Raw genomic sequence first — 27169 nt, forward strand, 5'->3', positions numbered from 1 at the left:
AACAGACCACCTTCCACTAATGCTAGAAGACGTTCCTCTGATGTCTAGGCGGAACCTGTGGCACCAACACGATGGCTGTCCATCCCACAGTGCACGAAGTATTGCGGTCTGCCTTCACAAATGGTCTGTAGATCGCTGGATTGGACGCAGAGGACGTGTACCTTGGCCGTTCCTATCTCCGGATTTGACGGCCTCAGACTTTTTTCTGTGGGGAAAGCTGAAAGACGCTGTCTGCAAGGACATCCAAGCGCACTCAATGATACGCAACGACGTATTACTGCAGCCTGTTCGGACGTCTCCGCTGAAATGCTAGCACGTGTGCAGCAGTCGCTCCGTACCAAACCGGAAGCGTGGAACCGTGTACTGCCGCTGCCGGTGGTCATTTTGAACACAACCTATGGCAGTCGAATGTCTCGTTGGTCAGAATCCACGTAACTAGTGTCCGCACTTGCATTATTCCTTAATGTGTGCTACCACAGGTGTTGTACATGTGTCCGTGTGGGAACTTTTCAAAGTACTACATCTCGTAAGCGACTAGCACCAGAATCCTGCAACAAACACTGCTGACATTCTAATTTAACCTACTTTTAATTTGTTAATGTCAATAGGCATTGTTCCATTTAAAAAAGTGTATGTTTTCACGAAAACTACACTTGCAAAGCATTGGTTAAAAATACGAGCCCCTGTCCATCAATCCGTTCTGTGAAAACCGCACGTTAATAGCGCCTGTCATTTCCTCAATATTTGAGGTGCAAGTTTTAGGTGATTCACCCTGCGTACATGTGACACTGCACTATGTATGAAAGCATTTTGTTTGACGTTATGGGAATGGACTAAGCTCGAACATGGCAATTCTTTTTTTTTTTTTTTTTTTTTTTTTTTTTTTTTTTTTTTTTTTTTTTTTTTTTTTTTTTTTTTAGCAGCAAGGGAACGATTGTCTTTAAGCGACCTATTACACAGTGTATAGCCAGTGCTCACAATTTACATTATGGTCGCAGAGCTTCTAAGCAACTTTATGCCGGAACTTAATTTGACTGATTTTACCTAATTTATCATCTTCTTCCTTCAAGACTAACGCATCCACAAGTTGTAATCTGTTCTTTACTTTCTCCACTAAACAAAAGAAAAAAACGAAAATCTTGTTATATGGACGATACATTTCTGAGAAGACATGACACAGAGGAAATAGGTCGTATTGATGAACACCTCAGCACGATTAATCGGAAGATTCAGGTCACCATGGAGGAGGACGTCGATGGGAGGTTGCATTTTCTGGATATACTAGTTTGGTCCAGACGTTAAACAGCAAACCCACACACACGAACGGGTACCTTCCACGATATTCAAATCACCATCCACTGCAGAGCACAATGTTAACAAAAGCGATAGCGGGTCGAACGAGGAATTCTTGTCAACTGGGGCTGCTTGGCGCAGCATTGAAATATTTCACTACCATATTGCTTGGGAATGAGTAATCTTCGGCGGAAATAAAAAAGAGCGTTAAGACCGACACGTAAAGAGCGTACTGATATATAACCGTCTGCGAAACCAAATCGTCTCCTACAAATCCATCCGAAAGATTCAGGAATGTGGTGGAGAGGAGCAAGCTGCTACCACGAAATGAACGGTAGACATCCGAATAAACGAACACGAGTAAGAAGAAGAAGAGAAGTCGAGTGAGCGGATACTACAGAAAGAACGTCGGAAAACCGACTAAAAGAGCACAAGGGAAACTGTAAAAGAGAATAAATGGGTTGATCGATACTGAGATAGGCTAACCACAGAGAGGATTAGATATTTTTAAACAGGTCGATAATTTTAATCGGAAGGAGGAGTGTGTGAAACTGAATGGTATCTGGATTCTGATGCTGAAAGAATTTGTGTATCAGTCTTCCACCGTAAAGTGATAACAGTATAGTGGATACCAGAAAGCGACAACACCCAACTGCTCTTTAATTTTCAAACCATGTGACGTCACGCCTCTGCGCAGGATCGCAGAGACACGTAAATTTACTTCCGTCACTAGCGGACCTGCATACACGCTACAATTCCCCTTTGGTGATGACCTCTGCAGGTAGGTTTCTCCAAGAAATGTTCGCCGTTGCCTACTGTACCCAGGCATGCACCTCTTCGTCCGAAGCAAATCTTCAGGGTTGGAAAAAAAAAATGGAAATCGCATGGGGATAGACCGGGACTGTAAGGGGTAAGAGCTTCCTAGCGAAACTTCTATAGCGTAGATGAAACAACCTTGGCAGCAAGTTGACCGTAGAAGTTTTACAGAAGTTTCGCTTGGAAGCTCTTGCACGTCTCCCTACAGTTCCGATCGCTCCCCGTGCGATTTACGTATTTTTGGAGCGCTGAAAAACGACATTCGTGGCCGTCGATTTGCTTCGGACGAAGAGGTGCGGGCCTGGGTAAAATCACAGTTCCGCAGACAAACGCAAACATTTTTCCATGAAGGTAATAACCGTCTTGTCTCACAATGGGATAAATGTTTTAATAGTTATGGTGATTACTTTTTTCCACCTGTCTCGTTTTCATCTGACTGCCCATTATACAAGATGAGTTACAAAGGACGTAGGTTCATTGGCGACGGTCCTGATGACGTTGCGCCCGTGTGTGTGTGTGTGTGTGTGTGTGTGTGTGTGTGTGTGTGTGTGTGTGTGTCTGGAGATGGTGATTGGTGTATAATTACAAACACTTGCAAGCAGAAAAAAAATTACAGTAAAACCCTCTAGTACCCCTACAGCTGAGGTTGGGGGAGGAGGGTGAAAAGAGGTGACATAAAAGCGTAGCTCAGGTACACCTGGAGCAATTTGAAGCAAATATGGTATATACGTGAGTCATTTTTTGCGTAGTAGTACTGTGTAAGATACTCCTACTACCCCTAGGGACGGGGATGAGAAGGAGGTGAAACGATCTGTTGGTATTTATTTCCTGTATCTTGTTGAATTGGAATGTATTAAAAGTGTGAAGTGCAATTTGTCTCTTACGTGTGCTGCTCAGTATGTCAACCAGGTCGCGAGGATGAACAGGTAACATACTTCGATTTATTGGTAGAATACTAGGGAAATGCAATTAGTCTACCGATTGCTTACAAGTGATTAGTGCAGCAAACCTAGAATACTGGTCAAGGATGATAGACCCGTACCAAACAGGACTAGCAGGGGTTACTGAACGTATACAGAGAAGGGCAGCATTAATGGTCACAGGTTTGTTTGATCCGCGGGGGACTGTAAGAGAGACGTTGGAATAACTGGACTAGTAGACTCTTGAAGGTAGACGGACACTATCCTGAGAAAGTCTACTAACAAAGTTTCAAGAACAGGCTTTAAATGATGACTCTAGGAATATACATACTCATGTTCAGGCAAAACAGAACACCTTGAACGACTAGAGATAAGACGTTCATATTCACAGAAAATGTTCATTAGTATGTTCTGCAGAAATAATTACCGTTTGAACCATGCCGGCACGCGGCGCATCACTGTCTTCTGGTAAAATGTGCCAGCGGCTCTCGTTTTCGCTATAAACTGAAGGTAATGGATCAGTATGACTTGAGTAGATGTGCAGGATGCCTCGTAGACGTAAGCATTATGGGTACCGTCAAATCAGTGAATCTGAAAAAGGGCGCGTTATTGGCTGCTAGTGTGGGACGAAGTGTTTTGGCAGTGCAACGGGTGTGTACAGAATGGTTTACGGATGGCCGTTGAACACGACCATATGGGTCAAGTCGTAGAACACCACGAGATCGGTCAAGTCGCACCACTCAGACCGACGCCCCCGCCCCCTTCCCCCCCCCCCCCCCCCCCCCCCCCCCCCCGAGAAGATCGACACCTCATTCGAATGGCATTGCAGGACAGATCTGCGTCCGTCGTGCGCGTCGTCCGCTTCTGCGTCTACAACCTTTGTCGAACGTGCAGAAACATGATAGACGGCAATGGTATATGGAACAACGTCACTGGGGACAGGAATAACATCAAATAATGTTTTCGGGCGAATCCAGGTTCTGTTTGTTTGAAAACAATGGCCGCTTTTTGGTTCGCCGCAGAGAGGGTAGCAGCATCACTGACTGCATTCTAACAAGATGTACAGCGCCAATTCAAGGTCTTATGGTGTGAGGTGCTGTTTGGTACAACCACTAATCACATGTCCAGGATACAGTGACCAGTGTGACCCACTTGAATGACATCCTGTAGCCTGTAGCCATACCCTTTCCGCACAACACCCCAGACGCCATTTTTCAGCAAGACAATGCACAACCAGATATTACTGCACAAAGACGTGCCTTTTTGGTGTCACAGCATGTCAGCCTTTTGCCCTGACCCGCCAGATCACCAGACTTGATGCCAATCGAAAAGGTGTGGGATATGGTGAAACGACGGGTCCAGCGCTGTGACCCAATGCCAACCACCACAGATGAACTTTGGAACCACGTGAATGCAGCTCGGATGGCTGTACCACAGAACGCCATTCGCACCTTATACTCGTCGATGCCATCCATGGCATCGCTGTGCCTTCTAGGCAACAGGACACATATTGAACCGAGGTGACTGAAAAGCTAATCGTTTCTGCAGAACATGCTAATTTACATGTCCTGTAAATATGAACGTCCTATCTACGGTCGGTCAAGGCGTTCTGTTTTTTCTGAACATGAGTGTACAGCCTCATATATTTTGCTCCCTCAGGACTATGAGGTCAGGATCAGACTAAATGCAGCACGTCAGTCTGTTGTACCCTTATGGAGCAAACATGTTATGTGATGCGTATGTGAATGGAACGGGAAAAGCTCTGATAACTAGTACAGTGGGACGTACCCTCTGTCATGTACTTCACAGTTATTTGCAGAGTATGATATAGATGTAGACGTAGACAGCTGCGAGTCAGTAACTTTGTCAACGTGTTTCGGGACCTAAGACAGTTCCGAGATTAACTGTGTGAGGACGAAAATGTGGAGAAAAAAATGGAAAAAATTCAAAAGCATCGTTCATTATACTTCAGACAAGTATCTACCAAGCTAGGTCTCAAGAAAAGACCCTCCGTGGTTTAATAACCATGTTAGAAAACCACTGCATGAACAAAGAGAGCTTCGTCACAGACAAGGGAAGTCAAAACCAGTTGACAAATAAGAACTTAACGAAGTGAATATGAGCGCAAGGAGGGTAATGAGAGAAGCATTCAGTAACTGAAAATAAAATTTTGCCAACATATGTGACGAAAAATCCTAACAGGTTTTGGCCTTACTTAAATCAGTAGGCAGAATGAAGTCATCTATTCAGTCACGCAGGGAAACGGAATCCCGAAGTACTGAACGTGGTGTTCCGAAGTTGATTCAGCACGAAAGATCGTAATACAGTTCCTCTGTTCAATCGTCGTACGAACATGGAACTGGCAGACATCGCAGAGTATAAGAGCAACTACAATCGCTTAGGAGCGGAAAGGCATCGGGACCAGATGAGATACCTGAGAGTTTCTACAGAGATTATTCGAAAGGAATTGCTCCCCTACTAGCAGCAGTTTATCGTAGTTTGTTGGAGCAGCGGAGGTCCCCTGGCTAATTGAAAAAAAGCCGTTTTCAAGAAGGATCGTATGCCAGATATACAAAATTATAGGCCTATATCGCTGACGCTAGTATGTTGTGGAATTAGGGAACATGGTTTATGCTCAAGAACTATGAAGTTATTGGAGAACTAAAATCTTCTCTATAAGAATCCACATGGATTCCGCAAAAAATAGAGATCTTGCGAAGCTCAGCTCCCTCAGGTCCGTAGCGCTGTAGACAACGCCGCTCAGGCTGATTTTGTGTTCCTCGACTTCAAGAAGGCCTTTGATGCCGTTCCGCACTGCCGTTTAGTGAAAAAAAAACACAAGCTTGTTGAGTGTCGGACCAAGTTTGCGACTGGATTCAAGACTTACTAGCCGATAGAACTCAACACGTCGCTCTTAACGTAACAAAATCGGCAAATGGAAAGGTGATTATGAACAGTACCCAAGGAAGTGTGATAGAAGCGTAACCGGTTGCAGTATATATAAATGATCTAGTAGAAAAAGCTGACAGATCCAGGGGTTTGTTCGCAGATGATGGTTGTCTGCAAGAAGGTAACAACGCCAGAAGACAGTAGCGACTTGGAAGAGGACCGCAGAGTATTGGTGCAGGCTGTGGCAGTTCACCCTGAACGTAAATAAAATGTAATATATTGAGCATCCACAGGAAAAGAAATTCACTTCTGTACAACTACATTGATAACAATTTGCTGAAAAGAGCATCCAGAGGAAAATATCAAGGAGTAACAATCCGGAGGGTTTTAAGTGGAATGACCACATAAAATACATAGTAACAAAAGCAAATGCTATCAGAGATTCATAGGAAGAGTATTAAGGAAATATAACTGAGCCACTACAGACGTGGCTTACAAAACAGTTGCTTGCCGATTCTTGAGTATTGCTCATCACTCTGGGACCCTTACCAGGCATGAGTACTATTAGAAGAGGCAGAGAAGTTCCAACGAACAGCAGTGCGTTTCGTGACAGCATCGTTTAGCCGGTGCGAGAATATTACAGAATGCTCAACAAACTCTAGTTGCAGACGCTAGAAGTGAAGCGTTGCGGATCCCGAAGTGGCTTGTTATTGTAACTCCGAAAGAGTATGCTCCGGGAAGAGTCGGACAACATACTACTTCCTCCCACATACGTCTCGCTCAATGACCTCATCGAGAAATTACAAAATTATTCAAATGGCTCCAAGCACAATGGAACTTAACATGTGAGGTCATCAGTCCCCTAGACTAGAACTACTTTAACCTAACTAACCTAAGGACATCATAAACATCCATGCCCGAGGCAGGATTCGAACCTGCGACCGTTGCAGCAGCGCGGTTCCGGACTGAAGGACCTAGAACTTCATTACAGACGCCATTTTGAAGACTAGACGTATATCGCCGCCACCTACAGGAAGTTCCTGAAAATATACGCCTAGAACCGCTCGGCCACAGCGGCCGGCCGAGAAATTACAGCTGATGGCAGAGGGTTACCGACAATCGTTCTTCCCACGCGCCATTCGCGTATGGAACAGGGAAGGGGGCATCAGTTGTTGTTCAAGAAGTACCTTTCGCCACATACTGTTAGGGGACTTGTGAAGCACTGATATAGATGGAAAGGATCACATTACATAGCTGAATACCACAGATAAATGTAACAACCTCTCTGGTGTCGTATGGTGTAAAACAGTAGAGAATGAGACATATGTGATACACGCTTACGTGGGCGAAACCGTGGTTAAAGAGCTGGTATTTTAAAAAGTGTGATAATACTGGAAGTGGAAGTTTATGTTTTATAATGCACAGCTACTGTTCCCATTTTATGACTTTCGCTATTCTGGACCCCACCCCAGAATAAGGCCGTCGTAATCAGGTGCTTAGGGATGCCTCAGTGTTCAGAAGTTGCTCATTGCTGACACCTCGCAATGCACCCGTAGGTAGCTTCGCTGCTCGGTCGACCCGAACAACTCTTAAGCTCATGACTGGAGAGACAAATGGGACTGCTCGCATTGTGAGGGCGTCTTGAATCCGGAAGATAATATCGAGCTGATGGACAACTAAGATATGGCCTTTGTCGGTCAACTTATAGATTGACGTAACAGTACGAGCGATATGTACCAATCTGACAATTTTTAGATCCCCTGTGCTAAAACTGTGAATGTTTGGCTTGATCAAAGTTCGAGAGCAATTACACGTCAGTTCCAACTGGCAAAAATCCTAAATTTCATACCCACGAAAAATCGCTGAGACGGACCGTAATTACGCGACAAACATCCTGGACGGCATCCATGGTATTTGGCCACCCTGCCCGAGTGGTAACGGTAGTAAACTGCTGGCCGTTAAAACTGCAACATGATGAACGCGGCATAACAAACTTCAACTTGGCTTGATGTGTTTCCCATGACTGGATAAGCTAATGATTAAAAAAAAAAAAAAACGCTGAACCAAATATTAGGTAGGAGTGAGTTCATCTACATTCCGTATGCAAGAACAGATTACGGAGATTATGGTGTTGGTGTTTTCATTTTTCACGGATATCGCCTGTGGACCTTAGTCGTTTGCGAGGAGACCTTGTTACATTTCATGTAAGAAAAACAAATGTCTACCAGTGTCGGGCACCAACAGCGGCAGAATCGTAGCCTGTCAAGATTGCTGTTTATCGTTCCTCGACATTGCGTTGGTATGGATATTAAAACATGCCTTATTCAACACCACGCAAGCTCTCAACAGCCACACGTTACTAACGCCCTGGATGACAGATGTGTACTCGCTGTACGGGATCGTACTGCCATGTCATGTGTCTTGCGTCTGAAATGGGCTCGTTGGCAGCAAGACAGGTATTCACACAGATACAGCGCAGTATACGCTGGCCGATGCCCAGTGATCAATTTTCGTCCAAAGCACTGGGAGAGTTCATTATTTTGTTCGGAAGGGTAGGCGTACATTGTTTGCCCACTTTCGGCCGGTTTTCGGCCCGCCGCGATGACAGAATCGAAGCGCATAACCTGCAGTACTTCTTAAACGATTTCACATAAACCCCATTATTTCGTTAAAAGTCATAGTTATTGTGATATTTGGATTTAAGTGAGACATTGTGGGAAATTCGAAAAAGTCTGCAATGAAAAGTAGGACTCACTATGATCTTGCGTTTGGTGTATATTACATAATATGTTAATGCATATGAAATTCAGCTAACATATTGAATTTTTCTTTAGACTTCAATGGAGGTCTCCTTCTGTCACCAATACCGAGAAAACTGATCTGATGTAGCACACTCATCTGCGATCACGCGCGCCAGCGATAAAGCTAGAATGAAATATCTATATTCCTCGTATTTCATAAATGGTCTGAGATATCGAAGCGAAATTTTGGAAAATGATAGCTCGCAAATAGGAGAGTATTTTGCCGTATGGTTATTATGCAAAAACCTCATTATCTTCAATTTTATTCCATTAACTACAGACTTTTTCGATGAAGGAATGTAATTTTTAAGGGCCATCGGTAGCTGGTGAAACGAGAAATTCTGCGGATCTTGGAATGACATAAGTGAAGACATTACACGTTTATTTTTCTACCAAGGATGTTCTTCTTCATAAGCTACTGACTTTACTTTTCCTAATTATGTCACTGAATAAACTCAATAAACCACAGTTTCAGAATTCTCTCTCAATGGCATCTGCACAACATGTTAGTGGGGTGACATTGTGTATACTCGTCGGTATTTTGGAAAAGAAACCAAATTTTAACACAGCAACAAGCGAAATGTAGGTTTAACGTAAAATTCTATGAAAACTAAAAATGGTTAACAAGCCAGGCGATAATAAAATCGCTGCTTTTGGTGCATTTTCAGCGAAATTCTTTCTAGATACTAACCAAAACAGAGGTGACAGTAGATCTTTCGAATGGTCCCCATGCGAGTTTGGGAGTGAAGGGACTCCACTTAATATTTACAAGAAATGTGAGAGTATGCTTCAGTTTGGAACGACACTTCCCCTCCAGCGCTGAGCATTTCCCCTACAGCGCCAGCCACTACTGCTCACCCCTTGCGTGTCCTGCCGACCGCGCATCTAGCGACCAAGTTATTCTGTACGCACTTAGCCACTACGTCTGGAGCACCGCGGATTGTCAGCAAGGCGACCTATGCTGCAGTTCCCCTTGTCGCGGCAGCAGAAAGAGGCGCAACAACTGCGCATCCGAAATGCTGGACACAGAATTGGCACCACATAGCGATGGCGATTATCGCTGAAACAACCGGTTTTCGATTATAACAGTTTTTCCGTCTCCAGTTTTACCTGAATTTAAAATCCGCTCAAAATATTTGGTTTCAGAAAAAACTGATTTTCTGTTTTTGATAGTATTTATTTCCAGCAATAAGTCCAGACGTCAAAGAAAATTTGACAAATTGTAAGACTTCCTCCGACTTTTGCAGTATATGTCTCAAGTCGCATAAATCAAAATATCAAGTAAAATAGGTAAATAAAAGCAAACATAATCTGTTCAGCATCCCTGCTTTGCTCGAGAAGTGATGTGGACTTGGATACTACAAAAAATTTATCAGTATTCTCCAACTGATCCTAATTTGTTTTGAATCTCTGTTAAAAAAATGCTTTGTAATCGAGGATAATACGACTATTTGGCCATTATGATCATGTTAAATTGTCTGTTTCCAAGGGTTACAAGAAAATAAAGGCGTATTACGTACACACTGACAGCATATCAACTATTTTCCATTATCGTTTAAAATTATGAACGAAATGCTAATTTTTAATTTATAACTCTTACAGAACTTCCTTTCTCATGTTATTTCATAGAAATGGGAGACAAATAATAACCTTTTGTGGAAATTTGTAGCGTTCTATTTATTTATTTATTTCGAATGGAAAATTCATTTTTAGTCAAATATGTCTTTACTTTTTAATGGGAATTTGACTAAAACTGATGCTTTACTGTCAGGACCGAAAAACCTCCTTCAAAAAAATCGAATGAACTATTTAGATAGTAGGAAAAACAACATGGCAGAAGTTAAAAGTTCAATAACGAATTACTCCACTGGCCAATGGTTCAAATGGTTCAAATGGCTCTGAGCACTATGCGACTTAACTTCTGAGGTCATCAGTCGCCTAGAACTTAGAACTAATTAAACCTAACTAACCTAAGGACATCACACACATCCATGCCCGAGGCAGGATTCGAACCTGCGACCGTAGCGGTCGCTCTGTTCCAGACCGTAGCGCCTAGAACCGCACGTCCACTCCGGCCGGCCACTGGCCAATATTTGTTGTCCAGTCTGTTCATAAATACTTGTATTATAATGTGTTGATCTGTAAGTAAACTCCATTAGAAACATCATTCAAAGACGATAGTAATCTTGCAGAAGCCGCAGAACATCCAACCGAGGTCCTTTTCTAAAACTGTTTCACTTAAAAACAAAAAAAAATTATCACCACTGCTATGGCAGATTGATATTTTGATTTTACACCCGGTTGGTTATCAGTGAGAAACGAAAACAGCTGTTTTAACCGAGATCAAAGGAATGCCGAAAAGTACGGGTTAATCAGAACTAAAATACCGGTATCGGTTTGAACCGGTCGGTTTCTTCCATCCCTAGCATCCCATCGCCTTTTCAGCCGAGTCCCAGTTCTGTTTACAGCCTCATAATTGACTTACGCGCGTGTGGAGACCCGGAGGAGAAGGAACATTACCAGACTGAATTCGTCACCGTCATGTGGCCCAGCACTTAGCGTGATGCGGTTGAGTACACAGCACGTTCATTTCTGGTTCACATTACCATTAATCTGGTTAGCTGGTGTTACATTTCTGCTCTGTTAAGGCCCATGGCTTTGCACTATCTCTGAGATCTCCGTAACAAATGGCTCTGAGCACTATGGGACTTAACTTCTGAGGTCATCAGTCCCCTAGAACTTAGAACTACTTAAACCTAACTAACCTAAGGACATCACACACATCCATGCCCGAGGCAGGATTCGAACCTGCGACCGTAGCGGTCGCGCGGTTCCAGACTGTAGCGCCTGATCTCCGTAACATTATCTTTCAAAAAGATAGCGTAAGAATGTATGTTGCATGACCTGTCATGACCTATATCAATACAGAGCGTGGTCGCCTGTTTTGTGGTCAGCATGTTCTTCATATATCTCACCAACTCCAAATGTTGGTCATGGATTGTCAAGAGGGCCACCACTGGACTTGATGAATTGTGGTGTAGAGATGTAGCAGCATGGAAGGTTATACCCGTATCTGTCATCTAAGCTCACTTCGACTTGGTGCCCATGTGGTTTAGAGCCACTGTTGGTGCCCGAAAGAAGGTGTTAATATGTTGCTATATTGACACCATGTACACCACCCCAACCACCTTCACATTAATCACATATTCTTCCTTCTATACCGTAGACGCACAAATTTCGTTATCTGCAATCTACGCACATACTCCGCAAGTTACTAGCGGAGGGTACCTTGTACCACTACGACTCATTCCTTTTCCTGTTCCATTCGCGAATAGATCGAGAGGAAAACCATTGTTTATAATCCACCATACGAGCACTAGTTCCTCTTATCTTTGTGGTCCTTATGCAAAATGTACATTTTCAACAGTAGAATCGTTCTGCAGTCAGTTTCAAACGCCTTTCTCTAAATTTTCTCAATAGTGTTCGTCGCAAAGAACGCCGCCTTACAACCAGGGATTTCCATTTGACTCCCCGAAGTATCTCCGTAATTCTTGCGAGTTAAGCGAAGCTATCGGTAACAAACTTAGAAACCCGCCTCTGAACTGCTTCGATTTCTTCCTTTAAACCGATCTGATCGGGATTCCAAACACTCGAGCAGCACTCAAGAATGGGTCGCGTTAAGCGTTCTACACGCGGTCTTCTTTAAGTACACCTGCACTTCCCTAAAATTCTCACCGTAAATAGAAGTCGCCCATTCGCCTCGCCCCCTACCATCTTCACGTGCTCGATCCACATCACATCGCTTTGCAACATTACGCCTAGATATTTAACTGACGCGACTGTGTCAAGCAACACACAACTGATGCTGTATTGGGACATTACGGGATTGTTCTTCGTACTCATCCGCATCACACCAACGAGAAATTTTGTCTAAGTCATGTTGTATACACCTACGGTCCCTCAACGACGACACCTTCGCATACACAACAGCATCATCAGCAAACAGCGGCATCCTTGCTGCTCACCGTGACCGTCAGATCATTTATGTGTGCAGAGAATAACAGCCATCCTGTTACACTTCCCCAGGGCACTCACGACGTTACTATTGTCTCTGATGAACGCCCGCCCTTGAGTACATCGTACTGAGTTGTATTACTAAACAAGTCTTCGAGTCACTCACGTGTATAGAAACTTATACCGCATGCTCGTTTCATCGTCAACTGTCTGCAGTGGGGCGCTGTGTGAATCGAGGGATGTGGAATTTGCCTGTTGCCCTCCATCCATGGTTCACAGGGCATCACATGAGAAAAGGGCGCAGAATAATCGCACGAGAAAGTCCGTGCTGATTTGTGAACGGAAGCTTTTTCTTCTCAAGGAAATTTGGTTTATCCGAATTGAGAATATGTTCAAAATTCAGCAGCAAACCGACGTCAGGGATATTCGTCTGTAGCTTTGTGGGTCCGTTCTTTTAACCTTCTTATATAAAGGAGCCAGCTGCATTTTTTTCGCGTCGCTTTGGACTCTGCGCTGGGCGAGAGATTCGCGATAAATGTATACTACGTAAGGGACTGCTCTTTGTAGAACCGAACTGGGATTCCATCCGGACGTGGAAACTTATTTGTATTCAACTCTTTCAGTTGATTGTCTGCGTCAGGGAAGCTTTTTACACTACTGGCCATTAAAATTGCTACACCAAGAAGAAATGCAGATGATAAACCGGTATTCATTGGACAAATATATTATACTAGAACTGACAGGTGATTACATTTTCACGCAATTTGGCTGCACAGATCCTGAGAAGTCAGTACCCAGAACGACCACCTCTGGCCGTAATAACGGCCTTGATACGCCTGGGCATTGAGTCAAACAGAGGTTGGATGGCGTGTACACGTACAGCTGCCCATGCAACTTCAACACGATACCACAGTTCATCAAGAGTAGTGATTGATGTATTGTGACGAGCCAGTTGCTCGGCCACCATTGACCAGACGTTTTCAGTTGGTGAGAGATCTGGAGAATGTGCTGGCCAGGGCAGCAGTCGAACATTCTTTGTATCCAGAAAGGCCCGTACAGGACCTGCAACATGCGGTCGTGCATTATCCTACTGAAATGTAGGGTTTCGCAGGGATCGAATGAAGGGTAGAGCCACGGGTCGTAACACATCTGAAATGTAACGTCCATTGTTCAACGTGTACTCAATGCGAACAAGAGGTGACCGAGACGTGTAACCAAAGGCACCCCATACCATCACGCCTGGTGATACGCCAGTATTACGATGACGAATACAAGCTTCCAATGTGCGTTCACCGCGATGTCGCCAAACACGGATGCGACCATCATGATGCTGTAAACAGAACTTGGATTCATCCGAAAAAAATGAAGTTTTGCCATTGGTGCACGCAGGTTCCTCGTTGAGTACACCACCGCAGGCCCTCCTGTCTATGATGCAGCGTCAAGGGTAACCGCAGCCATGGTCTCCGAGCTGATAGTCCATGCTGCTGCAAACGTCGTCGAACTGTTTGCGCAGGTGGTTATTGTCTTGCAAACGTCCCCATCTGTTGACTCGGGGATCGAGACATGGGTGCACGATCCGTTACAGCCATGCGGATAAGATGCCTGTCATCTCGACTGCTAGCGATACGAGGCCGTTGGGATCCAGCACGGCGTTCCGTATTACCCTCCTGAACCCACCGATTCCATATTCTGCTAACAGTCATTGGATCTCGACCAACGCGAGCAGCAATGTCGCGATACGATAAACCGCAATCGCGATAGGCTGTAATCCGACCTTTATCAAAGTCGGAAACGTGATGGTACGCATTTCTCGTTCTCACACGAGGCATCACAACAACGTTTCACCAGGCAACGCCGGTCAACTGCTATTTGTGTATGAGAAATCGGATGGAAACTTTCCTCATGTCAGCACGTTGCAGGTGTCGCCACCGGCGCCAACCTTATGTGGAAGCTCTGAAAAGCTAATCATTTGCATATGACAGCATCTTCTTCCTGTTGGTTAAATTTCGCGTCTGTAGCACATCATCTTCGTGGTGTAGCAATTTTAATGGCCTGTAGTGTAATAAGAGTATGTTCTCCTTAAGGGAGTCCGTGCGACGGTCAAACGACGGTACGTTTTAGAGTCCTCGTGCGTGAACAATTTCTTAAACGCGAAATTTAATGAACAACTGTGTATTTCGCTCTATTGTTTCCTGCTTCCGTCACACATTCAAATCCAATCCCTCCCATAGCGAACTGCAGCTGTTGTCAAGGCTTGTAGACAGGGGTCACGCTATTAGGATGGTTTCACACTTGAGAGAGGCGTAAAGTAGTAATAACGGCATTTTCTGGAGTCTGTTACCTTGTTGTGGGGCGTTGCTGGAGGTGCTCAGGGGGCGTCTGGGTCCGAAGCTGCAGCACGGCCTGCAACATGCAAGCAGACGGCGGCCGTCACTCCTCGTCTTACCAGCAGAGCGCACGCCTCTCGCCAACACACACACGCCTCTCACACACACGTAAACAGAAGTTAGTTCTAGCTGACGATGGACAGGCATAAGGAAGAGAAAACACACACACGTAAATCTGGACTAGGAACAGGAAGGAGAAAAAGTTTGGCACTTCTTTACCTCAAATACACTACACAAAGCCGATTCATTTACACATTGTTAACGTAGTAATGAAGCTCTCTTCCAGTTTTACCATAGAAAGTTTTTGGTAGTCTGCCTGCGGCTATTGATTTACGCTGTTTGACAACTGCTGAGGAACAAGCATACACTCTGCTGTGATTTTTTGTTGACATGAGAACTGACTTTTATATCAAAACAAGTCATGAATATATATACTATGTGATCAAAAGTATCCAGAAACCCCCAAAAACATATGTTTTTCATATTAGGTGCATTGTGATGCCACCTACTGCCAGCTACTCCACATCAGCGACCTCAGTAGTCATTAGACATCGTGAGAGAGCAGAGTATGGTGTTCCGCAGACCTCACGGACTTCGAACGTGGCCAGGTGATTGGGTGTCACTTGTGTCGTACGTCTGTACGCGAGATTTCCACACTCCTAAACATACCTAGGTCCACTGTTTCCGATGTGATAGTGAAGTGGAAACGTGAAACGACACATACAGCGCAAAACCGTGCAGGCCGAGTTCGTCTGTTGACTGACAAGAGACCGTCAACAGTTGAAGAGAGTCGTAATGTGTAATGGGCAGACATCTATCCAGACCATCACACAGGAATTCCAAACTGCATCAGGATCCACTGCAAGTACTATGACAGTTAGGTGGGAGGTGAGAAACTTGGATTTCATGGTCTAGCGGCTGTTCATAAGCCATACATCACGCTGGCAAATGCCAAACAATGCCGCGCTTGGTGTAAGGAGCGTAAACATTGGCCGACTGAACAGCGGGAAAACGTTGTGTGGAGTGACGGATCACGGTACATAACGTGGCGATCCGATGGCAGAGAGTAGGCATGGCGATTTCCCGGTAAACGTCATCTGCTAGCGTGTGTAGTGCCAACAGTAAAATTCTGAGGCGGTGGTGTTATGGTGTGGTCGTGTTTTTCATCGAGGGGGCCCTTGTTGTTTCGCATGGCACTATCGCAGCACAGGCGTACATTGAGGTTTTAAGCACCTTCTAGCTTCCCACTGTCGAAGAGCAATTCGGGGATGAGGATTGCATCTTTAAACACGATCGAGCACCTGTTAATGCACGACCTGTGGCGGAGCGGTTACGCGACAATAACCTCCTTGTAATGGACTGGCCTGCATAGAGTCCTGACTTGATTCCTATAAAATACCTCTGGGATGTTTTGGAACGACGACTTCGTGCCAGGCCTCACACACCGACATCGATACCCCTCCTCAGTGCAGCACTTTGTGAAGAATGGGCTGCCATTCCCCAAGTAATCTTCCAGCACCTAATTGAACGTATGCCTGCGAGAGTGGAAGCTGCCATCAAGGCTAAGGGTGGGCCAAAACCATGTTGAATTCCAGCGTTACCGATGGAGGGCGCCACGAATTTTTAAGTCATTTTCACCCAGGTATCCGGATACTTTTAATCTCATAGTGTAGCAAATGTGCCTAATTAATCTGCACCATACTGCAGAATTCTCCTAAAAGGTGCAATACAGGACAACAAAAGCGAAAGCTACAGTATCGTGCAATAATAAAACATTGTCATTACCCTAATCTCCCCTAAAGGAGGTACTATTTGTCGGATATGATATCATTGGAGACATCGTCGGGCAGACTGTTCTCAAGTTTCTGTTTCATCGCAGACACGTAATAGAGACTACTGCTATCAGTTCTGCGTCGCTAGTATAACGTTTCTTGTCCTTCCATGTTTTTACTGAAAAGGGCTGTAATGAACTTCAGATTTTTTGTTGCTGTATTGATGTTGATTTAATGTTGTTTTCAAGTTTACTTGCCGTCACACCGAAAACGGGACAGACTAGTTAAGAAATTAATTTCTTTTGATTCACGATCAATTAATTACGCTTTGTTGTCTCATTTTGCACGAAAACCTTTTATACATTCATGTCTTAAAGTGAGACATTGTCACGTCAGTATTTTCCTAAGATGACATGCGTTTTACGTTGAGCATTCTGTGTGAGGGAGAGTACCAGAATCCGGGAAAATTCTAGACATACCTCATATTCCAACCTCTTGTTTGCTCTCTGGGAGGAACTTAAAAAAAATCTGAATACCAAACATTTATATAGTTCTTGTTATTGTCATTTTTATTGGAATCCTGGAAAAGAATTTTCATATTGCAACTGATCTGCATCTACATACATACTCCGCAAGCCGGTACTAGTCAGTTCCTTTCCTGTTCCATTCGCAACAGAGCGAGAGAAAAAATACGGTCTATATTTGTCCGTACGAGCGCTGACTTATCTTATCTTCGAGATGTGGTCCTTACGCGACAGTAGAATCATCTTGCTGTCAGCTTCAAATACCGATTCTCTACATTTTTTCTCAATTGTGTTCAACGGAAAGACCGTCGTCTTTCCTCCAGTCCGCAGCTAGTGGTCTAGTGGCTAGCGTTGCTGCCTCTGGATCGCGGGGTCCAGGGTTCGACTCCCGGCCGGGTTGGGGATTTTCTCAGCCAGGGGACTGGATGTTTGTGTTGTCCTCATCATTTCATCATTGCCTTCATCATTCGTGAGAGTGGTTAGATTGGATTGTGAAAAAACTGGACTGCGTGAAAACTGGGACTTTGTACGGGCGCTGACGACCGCGCAGTTGAGCGCCCCACAAACCAAGCATCATCGTCTTCCCTCCTCAATTCCTATTTGAGTTTCATGAAGCATCTCTGTAATACTCGCATGTTGATTGAACCTACTGGTAACAAATCTTGCAACACGGCTCTGAATTGCTTCGATGTCTTCCTTTAACCTCAAATACTCGAGCAGTATTCAAGAATGGGTCGCACTAGTGTTCTATACGCTGTCTCCTTTATAGATGAAGCATACTTTCTTCAAATTCTCGCAATAAACCGAAGTCGACCGTCGCCTTCAGTGGTATCAGTCTGACGTGCTCGTTCCATTTCATATCGCTTCGCGACGTTACGCCTAGATATTTAAACGACGGGACTCCGTCATGTAGCGCACTACTAATGCTCTATTGGAACATTATGGAACAGGTTTTCCTGCTCATCTGCATTATCACAATGTTCTATCTTTAGAACAGTCCGCCTCCGGTAGCTGAGTGATCAGCGAGACAGAATGTTAATCCTAAGGGCCCCTGGTTCGATTCGCGGCTGGGTCGGAGATTTTCTCCGCTCGGGGACTGGGTGTTGTGTTGTACTAATCATCATCATTTCATCCCCATCGACGCGCAAGTCGCCGAAGTGACGTCAAATCGAAAGACTTGCACCCGGCGAACAGTCTACCCGACGGAGGCCCTAGTCACACGACATTAACTTTTTTTTACCTTTAGAACAACCTGCCATTCATCACACCATCTAGACGCATATTTATGTACTTACACGCACGATGCGCAACCAAGAGAGTACAGTCACCTGTGTGCCATTGACAGCAACAGTGCAGTTTTCCAGTTTGTTTTTCAAATCCCACAAAGACACTGTCAGTTTCATTTTCCGATTGATCTCTAATAAAGCCATGTCCGTTTATTTCGTATGTCTCTTGTGATTCTGAGGGTTGAGCTGGTACCAAAGGCACTTAATCCTTCTCAGCACTCAGTCACCGCAATCATTGCACTCGGCGAGAGAAGGGAGAACGGAACGGAACGGAAAACAGCCACGAAGCGCAGAAATGCAGACGTGACAGGATAGGCCGCGCGGGATTAGCCGAGCGGTCTGGGCGCTGCAGTCATGGACTGTACGGCTGGTCCAGGCGGAGGTTCGAGTCCTCCCTCGGGCATGGGTGTGTGTGTTTGTCCTTAGGATAATTTAGGTTAAGTAATGTGTAAGCTTAGGGACTGATGACCTTAGCAGTTAAGTCCCATAAGATTTCACACACATTTGAGCATTTGAGTGACAGGATTCTGGCAATGAGTAGCAAAAGGCTTGCGAGAGGGGAGAGGCACAGGGCTGTTTCTCAGCTCCTGCCACTGCCCAAGCCGCAGCCTTTTGAGCTACCGACTTACACACACGATAACCAACAGGGAGAACTGGTGGAGGGTCGCTCCAATCGCTTCAATCTTCTCAGCCATCCAATGTCCGGGGGACATTATTTGGGTACCCCAGTGGCTTAGACACACGACTATACTGGGACCCAACGCGTCAAACCTGATATCAGATGAGACAAATCAGACCGTCTCTAGGGTTCTTAATCCGGCCAACAAGTCTGTTAGGAGTATGCTCGCTATGGGCACCAATGCACAAACTGAATTTTTCTGGGACACTTTTTTCGAGCTCATTCGGATATCATGGAGATATAGTATTACATTTCGACCTGAATGTGGTTTACAAATTACGAATGTGCGACTTCTCCTGAGTATCAATTCCGCTGAGAACGTCCGACGCAAACTCTGTTAGAGTGAGATACGACAAGTATGCAGAACATTCTCACTCAGAAAATGCACTATATTTGCTAATGAGATTACCCACACTATGCTTGTCCGTCTCCTGTGGAGTATTGCTGTACGGTATGGGATTCTTACTCAGTAAGATTGACGGAGGACATCGACAAAACTGAAAGAAAGGCAGCTCAGTTTTTGACGATATGTGGAACGTAACTGCGATATTATGCCGCTAGAATGAGGATGAGAATGCTTCGTTCAGTATTTACCCTAATATTCGACGCTATCAGGTACTCTACTATTTATTTACTACTGAAAGTGTTTCAGCATTCATATCGAAAAGAAAGGGACAGAAGCAAATATTTTATCACGTTTGTGCGAGAAACTTAACATCCGTTCACTACGAGGTGCACTTCATTCTGCATAAGGCTTCTCTTTTTTCAGCAGATGAGTTGTTAAGTGTTTCAGGCTGTAGTAGGAGAACTAATTCTGGAGCGTACTGTTTCAATTAAGATGACCTCTGAATTTTTTTTCTTTGACAATACGAATCAAATCCGACAACATTATGATGGAAACGTAAGACAGTGTGGCGTCTTTAACACTACGTGCCTGATGTGTCTGAACAGCGCTGTGCTTTGTGTTTGGCCCATTTCAAATGGCTCAAGCAATACGATAAAATGCCAGCTGTACTGCATCCGCGTTCGAAGAAGAAAGCGATTTGTGCTTATTTCGAGACTGGCGAGAGAGGCAGACACAAAACGTGCGTCCAACGGGCGCCTGAAACCGGTTGCCACAGAGCGGACGGATGAAAGCTTTGAGTGTTTACATGTGACGGGCTCCAACTGCTCGCAGCCTCACGCACTTTGATGCCAGACGAGACGATTGACGTCTCAGGAAGCGCAGCGTCGCTGACTTGCATTGGTGTGTCGGCTGCTGCCACTGCTCCTTCTGAAGCCCAATAGTCGGCAAGAGATGTTGTTCATTTAAAGGAAGTAACGCAGCGAATGCTTCTTGTACAGGACGATTCAATTGCACCTACCTATGGGTTCTAAGCAACCTGCAACACCTTCAGATACCATGCATAAAATTTTCATATTGTCTCGCTCGCTACACGCAAACTATTAGCCCTACAAAAATAATGAACAAGGACTTTTTGTAGGAGGTTTAATGCAGTTGCATTTTGTACTGGGATACGTTTCCGCTAGAGACTGTAGTTTTCGAATTGTTCAAGAAAAACGTACAGAAGTGTCCTTCGAACGAGATTTTTTTTTTTAATGACTCGAAAACTGTGACTTCCAGCAAAAAACGTAATCAGTACAAAATTTAACTAACTTAAATTTCCTACAGAATGGTCCTGGGTCCTGTTCATTTTTTTCTATGGGGATAATAGTGTGGAGCAAACAAGATAATATGAAAATTTTGTGCGTGGTTTTTGTACTTGAATCACGCAGTATATATATATATATATATATATATACCCAACAACAAAATAATCAATCCTAGGGAGGCTGAAGCTACTCACGGATGATCACATCTCGTACTCCTACAAAAAGTGGGGATGTTGACTGCTACGTTTCAGCTGCAGTTCCAAATAATCCCAGACATTTTCTGTGGGATTACGTTCAGTTGATTTACCTAGGCAGAACAAGGAGTGCCTGAGTCTTCGTCAAACCGGGAATGTATCCGTTAATCCTGTGAACAAGCTGTTGTGACCTTGGAAGACGGAAGTATCCACAGCATTCTCATCAAAAAGATGTACAATAAAGGGTAACAAGTGGTCACCGAGAATGAAAAAACAAACATCCTTGCTCGTGTTCACGTTAATCAGTAATAATGGGCCCAAGTCACAATACGAAAAACACCCCCAAATATTACACACAGCCTCTGGCTTCAATTACACCCTCCACACACCACAGGTTTATCACCTCATTGGCCCATATCCTCACTTTGTCTTTCCATAATTTTAAAAAAAGAGAAGCAAAATCGTGACCTGTTGGAAGACTGTACACGACTTCAGTTGGCCACTGTGATGTTTGGCCTTTTTAAGACGTTCCATTCACGTGTGCTGTGAGCTATGGCCTTTTGCGTGGCATCTGACTCCAGTTGTCCAGTTCCCTTCGCTGTTTTAATTCGGAAAATCGTTGAGGTAGACCTGCATTCGCTGACAACAGCGATTCTTGTCGGGAGTGAAACCGATTGCCATTGACAGGGTGTGATATTCACCTCTGGTCGCCGTCGGTTCTTTTACGAATATCGTCCTTACACCCTGTTACTTCTACATCTACATCTATGTACATCTTGCCCAAGATAACGATCGGTGCGTGGCGGTTGGTCTCCTGTACCACTGCTCGTCATTTCCTTTCGGTGTTCCACTCGCAAATAGAGTGAAGGAAAAACGATTGTCTACATACCTTCGTAGGGCCGTAATTTCTCGTATCTTATCTTCGTGATCCTTACGCGAAATGTATGTCGGCGGCAGTAGAATCGTTCTGCATTCGGCTTCAAATGCCAGTTCTCTAAATTTTCTCAATACTGTTTCTCAAAAAGATCGTCGTCTTCCATACAGCGTTCCCATTTGAATTCCTGAGCTATCTCCCTAATACTTGCTTGTTCGAAGGTAACGGTAACAAACCTAGAAGCCCACCTCTGAACTGTTTGGATGTCTTCCATTAATCCGATCCGGTGAGGATCCGAAAGCGAGATGGCGCAATGGTTAGCACACTGGTCTCCCATTCGGCAAGACGGCGGTTGAAACCCGCGTCCTGTCATCCAGAGTTAAGTTATCTGTGGTTTCCCTAAATCGCTTAAGGCAAATGCCGGGGTGGTTCCTTCGAAAGGGCAATGACCTCGACGTCGACGGGACGTTAAACACTAAACCTCCTCCTTCTCCTCCTCTGATCCGGTACTCTCGAGCAGTACTCAAGAATAGGTCTATATTTACAAATGAGCCACACTTCCCTAGAATTCTCCCAAAAAACCGAAGTCGACAAATCGCCTTCCCTGGCACAATCTTCACATGCTTGTTGCGTTTCATATCACTTTGCAACGCCACGCCCAGATATTTAAACGACGTGATTGTGTCAAGCAGGGCACTACTATCGCTGTATTAGAATATTAAGGGTTTGTTATTCCTACTCATCTGCATTAAATTACATTTTTCCACGTTATTCATCACACTAACTTTAAATCTTGTCTAAATCATCTTGTATCCTTCTACAGTCACTGAACATCGACACCTTCCCGTGCACCACGGTATCATCAGCAAACAACCGCACATTGCTGCCCACCCTGTCCACTAGATTATTTACGTGCACAGGAAATAATGGTGGTCATATCTCATTTCCCTGCGACACTCCTGACACCCTTGTCTCTGACGCACACTCGCTGTCAAGGACAACATAATCGGCTCTATTTCTTAAGAAGTCTTCGGGCCACTCAGTTATCTGCCAACCTATTCTGAATGCTCGTACCTTCGTTAACAGTCTGCACTGGGCACCGTGTCAAATAGTTTTCCGGAAATCTGGAAATATGGCGTCTCCTGTTGTCCTTCATCCGTAGTTCGTAGTACACCGTGTAAGAAAAAGGCACGCCGAGTTTCATAAGAGCGACGCTTTCTAAAATCATGCTAATTAGTGGACAGAAGCTTTTCCGTCTCAAGGAAATTTATTACATTCAGACTCATATGTTCAAGAATCCTGCATCAAACCGATGTTAAATATACTGGTCTGTAATTTTGCGGATCTGTTCTTTTACCGTTCCTATATACAGTAGTCACCTGAGCTTTTTTCCAGTGGCTTGGAACTTTGCGCTGGGCGAGAGATTTGCGATAAATGTGGGCTAAGTAAAGAGCCAGTGCCGTAGAGTACTCTTTGTAAAACCGAATTGGGCTTCCAACCACACCTGGAGACTTACTTGTTTTCAATTCTTTGAATTGTTTCTCTACGCCAGGATTGCCCATTATTGTGTCGTACATTCGAGAGTCTGTGCACTGGTCAAACGGCGATAAGTTTGTACTATTCTCCTGCGCGAACCATTTCCTAAACGCGAAATTTAAAACATCAGCTTTCCTTTTGCTATCGTCTACTGCCACACCATACTGGTCAACGAGTGACAGGATGAAGCATTAGACCGCTTAATTGGGTGCGCGCGGTGTACTGTTCCTCGTGGACATGTTTGACAGCCAGCGTTGCTACACCAACAAATTGGTTAACATTCATGAAGTGGACCTGAGCACATCCAAACACGATACGCGCACTCTGCCATTCTGTCACATCCACGTCGTCTCATCCCAAGGCACTAAATCCATACTCATGACCGCCTGGGATCAGTTTGACGCCACCTAAAGCTCTCAAAGGAGAACAGTGTGCTTTTTTAGTGGTGTGTGTAACATTTTGTCCCATGAGCTTACCTTCCTGAGTCGAATTACGAGAACGGCAACACCCAATAGTAATAGATACCTGACTTCTAGCAGGATGTTTCGTAAACTAACCGATGGTCCACTAGTCGTATGACTTTGATGGCGTACCGCCATATGCATGTGATAAACTGGCAACGTTATGCTAAGGTCCGGTTCCCACTTGCACTTGCTTCATTCTCCGTCCGAAATCTACTGGCTGTTTGTACTGCACGCTTTGTATACGGAGGTATGGCTTTAGTCAGAAGGCTTTCTTGAAATCTGAATATCGTACTTACAGCTTCTGGAAATGCTGCACGCAGTAAATAACAAGGTTAGTCTTAGAGCTTAGTGTGTACAGTGCACCTTGGATCGACTATTACTTAGACAAATGACATTGGCAGTGAGGTGAAAGCCAGAATAGCACCAGGTAACAGATGCTACTTTGCCGCATTACCCATGCTTAGGAGTTCGCTTCTATCACGAAAATCCAAAATCCTCATTTACAAAACAATTATAAGACCAGATGTTATGTATGGTGCCGAAACGTGGACCATGACTGTAAATGAGGAAAGGATCCTTAGCATATGGGAGAGAAAGGTGCTACGTAAAATATATAGCGCAATATATGATCAAGAAGGTTGGCGCATCCGTACGAATGCAGAACACCTTTTTGAAGAACCTGACATTGTCATTATCATTAAAATAAGAAGACTGCGGTGGGCAGGGCACGTGGTCAGAATGGAAGAAGACAGAACATGTAAGAGGATGTTTGATGGCAAGGCTGGGGGCAGACGGCGGAGGGGACGCCCCAGAAAGAGATGTGTGGATGGAGTTGAAGAAGACATGAAAAAGCTGGGTGTCAGAGGATGGAGACGGAAAGCCATGGATCGGATAGAATGGCAGGATATTGTGATGCGGGCCAAGGCCCTTCAAGGGGTGCAGAGCCGAGGAGTCAGTCAGTCAGTATGCATCTTGCCAAGTGGTGCATGTAAGAGCCTAAAATGCAGAGTTTTTGGTTGGCTCTGAGCACTATGGGACTCAACTGCTGAGGTCATTAGTCCCCTAGAACTTAGAACTAGTTAAACCTAACTAACCTAAGGACATCACAAACATCCATGCCCGAGGCAGGATTCGAACCTGCGACCGTAGAGGTCTTGCGGTTCCAGACTGCAGCGCCTTTAACCGCACGGCCACTTCGGCCGGCTGCAGAGTTTTTCGTGCTCCAGAAGTGTAACCTGACGTGTTTATGGGATCACAAAGAGAATTGTCTCAATTTTGATGCGGGAATTCTGTAGGGGCAAGGTCTTGGCCTCATTCCATGGCCAAAGTAATACTGCAATTTAACATCTTTAGCTGCAGAGATCCAATAGCTCACTGAAAGTACATTCTCAGAGGCATCATGTACCATCATGGACAGCGCTGCAATTATCTCTTTCTACTGACTGTGATCACCGAAGTCTGACGAACATCTGATGTGCTTTCATGGAAGCAATATGATGTAAAGTGAGACGTAAGAGATATTTGATGCCTAGATCAGTGCGCTAAAGGCAGCGGAACATAGACGACAATATGCTTTCTGGTGTAGCATGCCTTCGAAACCAGCAGCTGCCTTTTCGTGCGTGAGATTGGCGATCGTATTTTAAGCGTAGAAACTTAGTCTGGTTCGGTGAATCACTGCGCTAGTTGTTGCTATGTGACACAAGGTCATTGAGCGTGTAGGATTCCGAGTCACAAAGCACCTAGCTGGCTGTGGGACGCTGTAAAGAATACAGGTATTCAGTACTGGCACGGGCAAACTTTCGCGACATGGTTTTAGCCCTCTGGTGAAACTTCTTCTACCACGGTAAGCGGGAATCGCTAGGTTCGATTTGTAGGCAGTCATGTGTTTCCGCATTAGGACTGCACGCACATTACCATCGGTGCCATTTAGCAGCAGGAAGGAAGGTTGAAATCTCACTGTCAATCGACATCAAGATCAGTAAAGGCGGCCAACTAATTGGAATTGTACAAGAATGGGAGAAGGAATTGGGGATGGCATTTTGGAAGAACGATCTGGGAATGCAACTAGAATGATTTGGGGAAGCGATAAGAGACCTGAACAGGGGTAGTCAGATGGGGATTTTAATCATACTCCTCCCTTACAGACAACATAGCGAATGAGTAAATCTCCCTAGTGATGCTGACCACTACCATTTCAACTGAATCATCCGCATTCATAGGCAGGCGACACAGCGTCCAGCGAGCGACGAAAGAGAAACTTGATATTGACACGGAGATGGTCAAGTGGAAGGCCTACGTTAGTGCCCTGTCTACCTGTACTTCACAAGAAACGTATCGCGATTTCGTGATAGCCTTGCAGTGTTCAGGTCATCGTTGGGCTTATGGAACTAAGGATCTCATCAAGGCTTGGTAATGGTATGGACGTAGTTTTACTTTGTGATTTGCATTTTCTTGTTAAACTGAATTATTTATCAAATGGAAACGCTTCGCTCAGCTTCCTTTGAAAGATTTAAGATATTCCATTAACGAAGCCAATGCTCAGGATGACATTGTTGCATGGTGCTGCAGCAAAATTGTTCATTATTCATTTATAAAACGCCGTGAACAATGTCAACAACTGATGTGAGTTTGGATCACCACACATGAAATCAGCCCAGCACCTCTGGAATACGGCCATACATCGCATCCAAGTCAAAATTTTCCAGCCTTTAGGAAACGCGCTCTTGGGCACCGGGAAAGTTGGCTTAATTAAACGTACGTTTGAAAGACGTCCGTAGACATAAAGGGAAAGAGAGACAGATAGATAGAGAAAGAGACAGATAGTGAGCCTGAAATGCCGCTCATGAACGGTGTTAAGTGTGTTTTAAACGGCATGAGGTAAGTATCTCATGGCTTTTCACACTTACAGCTGAGCCGGCGGTGTGGCCGTGCGGTTCTAGGCGCTTCAGTCTGGAACCGCGTGACCGCTACGGTCGCAGGTTCGAATCCTGCCTCGGGCATGGATGTGTGTGATGTCCTTAGGTTAGTTAGGTTAAAGTAGTTCTAAGTTCTAGGGGACTGATGACCA

The 27169-nt window shown here is 44.7% G+C and overlaps 1 protein-coding gene across 9 annotated transcripts in view; it reads right to left on the reverse strand.

The window, feature by feature from the left end:
- LOC124616597 (probable basic-leucine zipper transcription factor N) overlaps positions 1 to 27169 on the reverse strand; it is a 424224-nt gene that overhangs the window by 313904 nt on the left and 83151 nt on the right. For all 9 annotated transcript variants that reach the window (XM_047144956.1, XM_047144949.1, XM_047144970.1 and 6 more), the window contains exon 2: positions 15075 to 15136. Coding sequence is in view for 5 of the 9 variants with exons in the window: in XM_047144928.1 (XP_047000884.1) it covers positions 15075 to 15136 (62 nt within the window). In the remaining 4 variants the exon portion in view is untranslated. The remainder of the gene's footprint in view (positions 1 to 15074; positions 15137 to 27169) is intronic.

The sequence above is a fragment of the Schistocerca americana genome, chromosome 1 (assembly GCF_021461395.2).
Source record: "Schistocerca americana isolate TAMUIC-IGC-003095 chromosome 1, iqSchAmer2.1, whole genome shotgun sequence".
NCBI classification, from domain to species: Eukaryota; Metazoa; Arthropoda; class Insecta; order Orthoptera; family Acrididae; genus Schistocerca; species Schistocerca americana.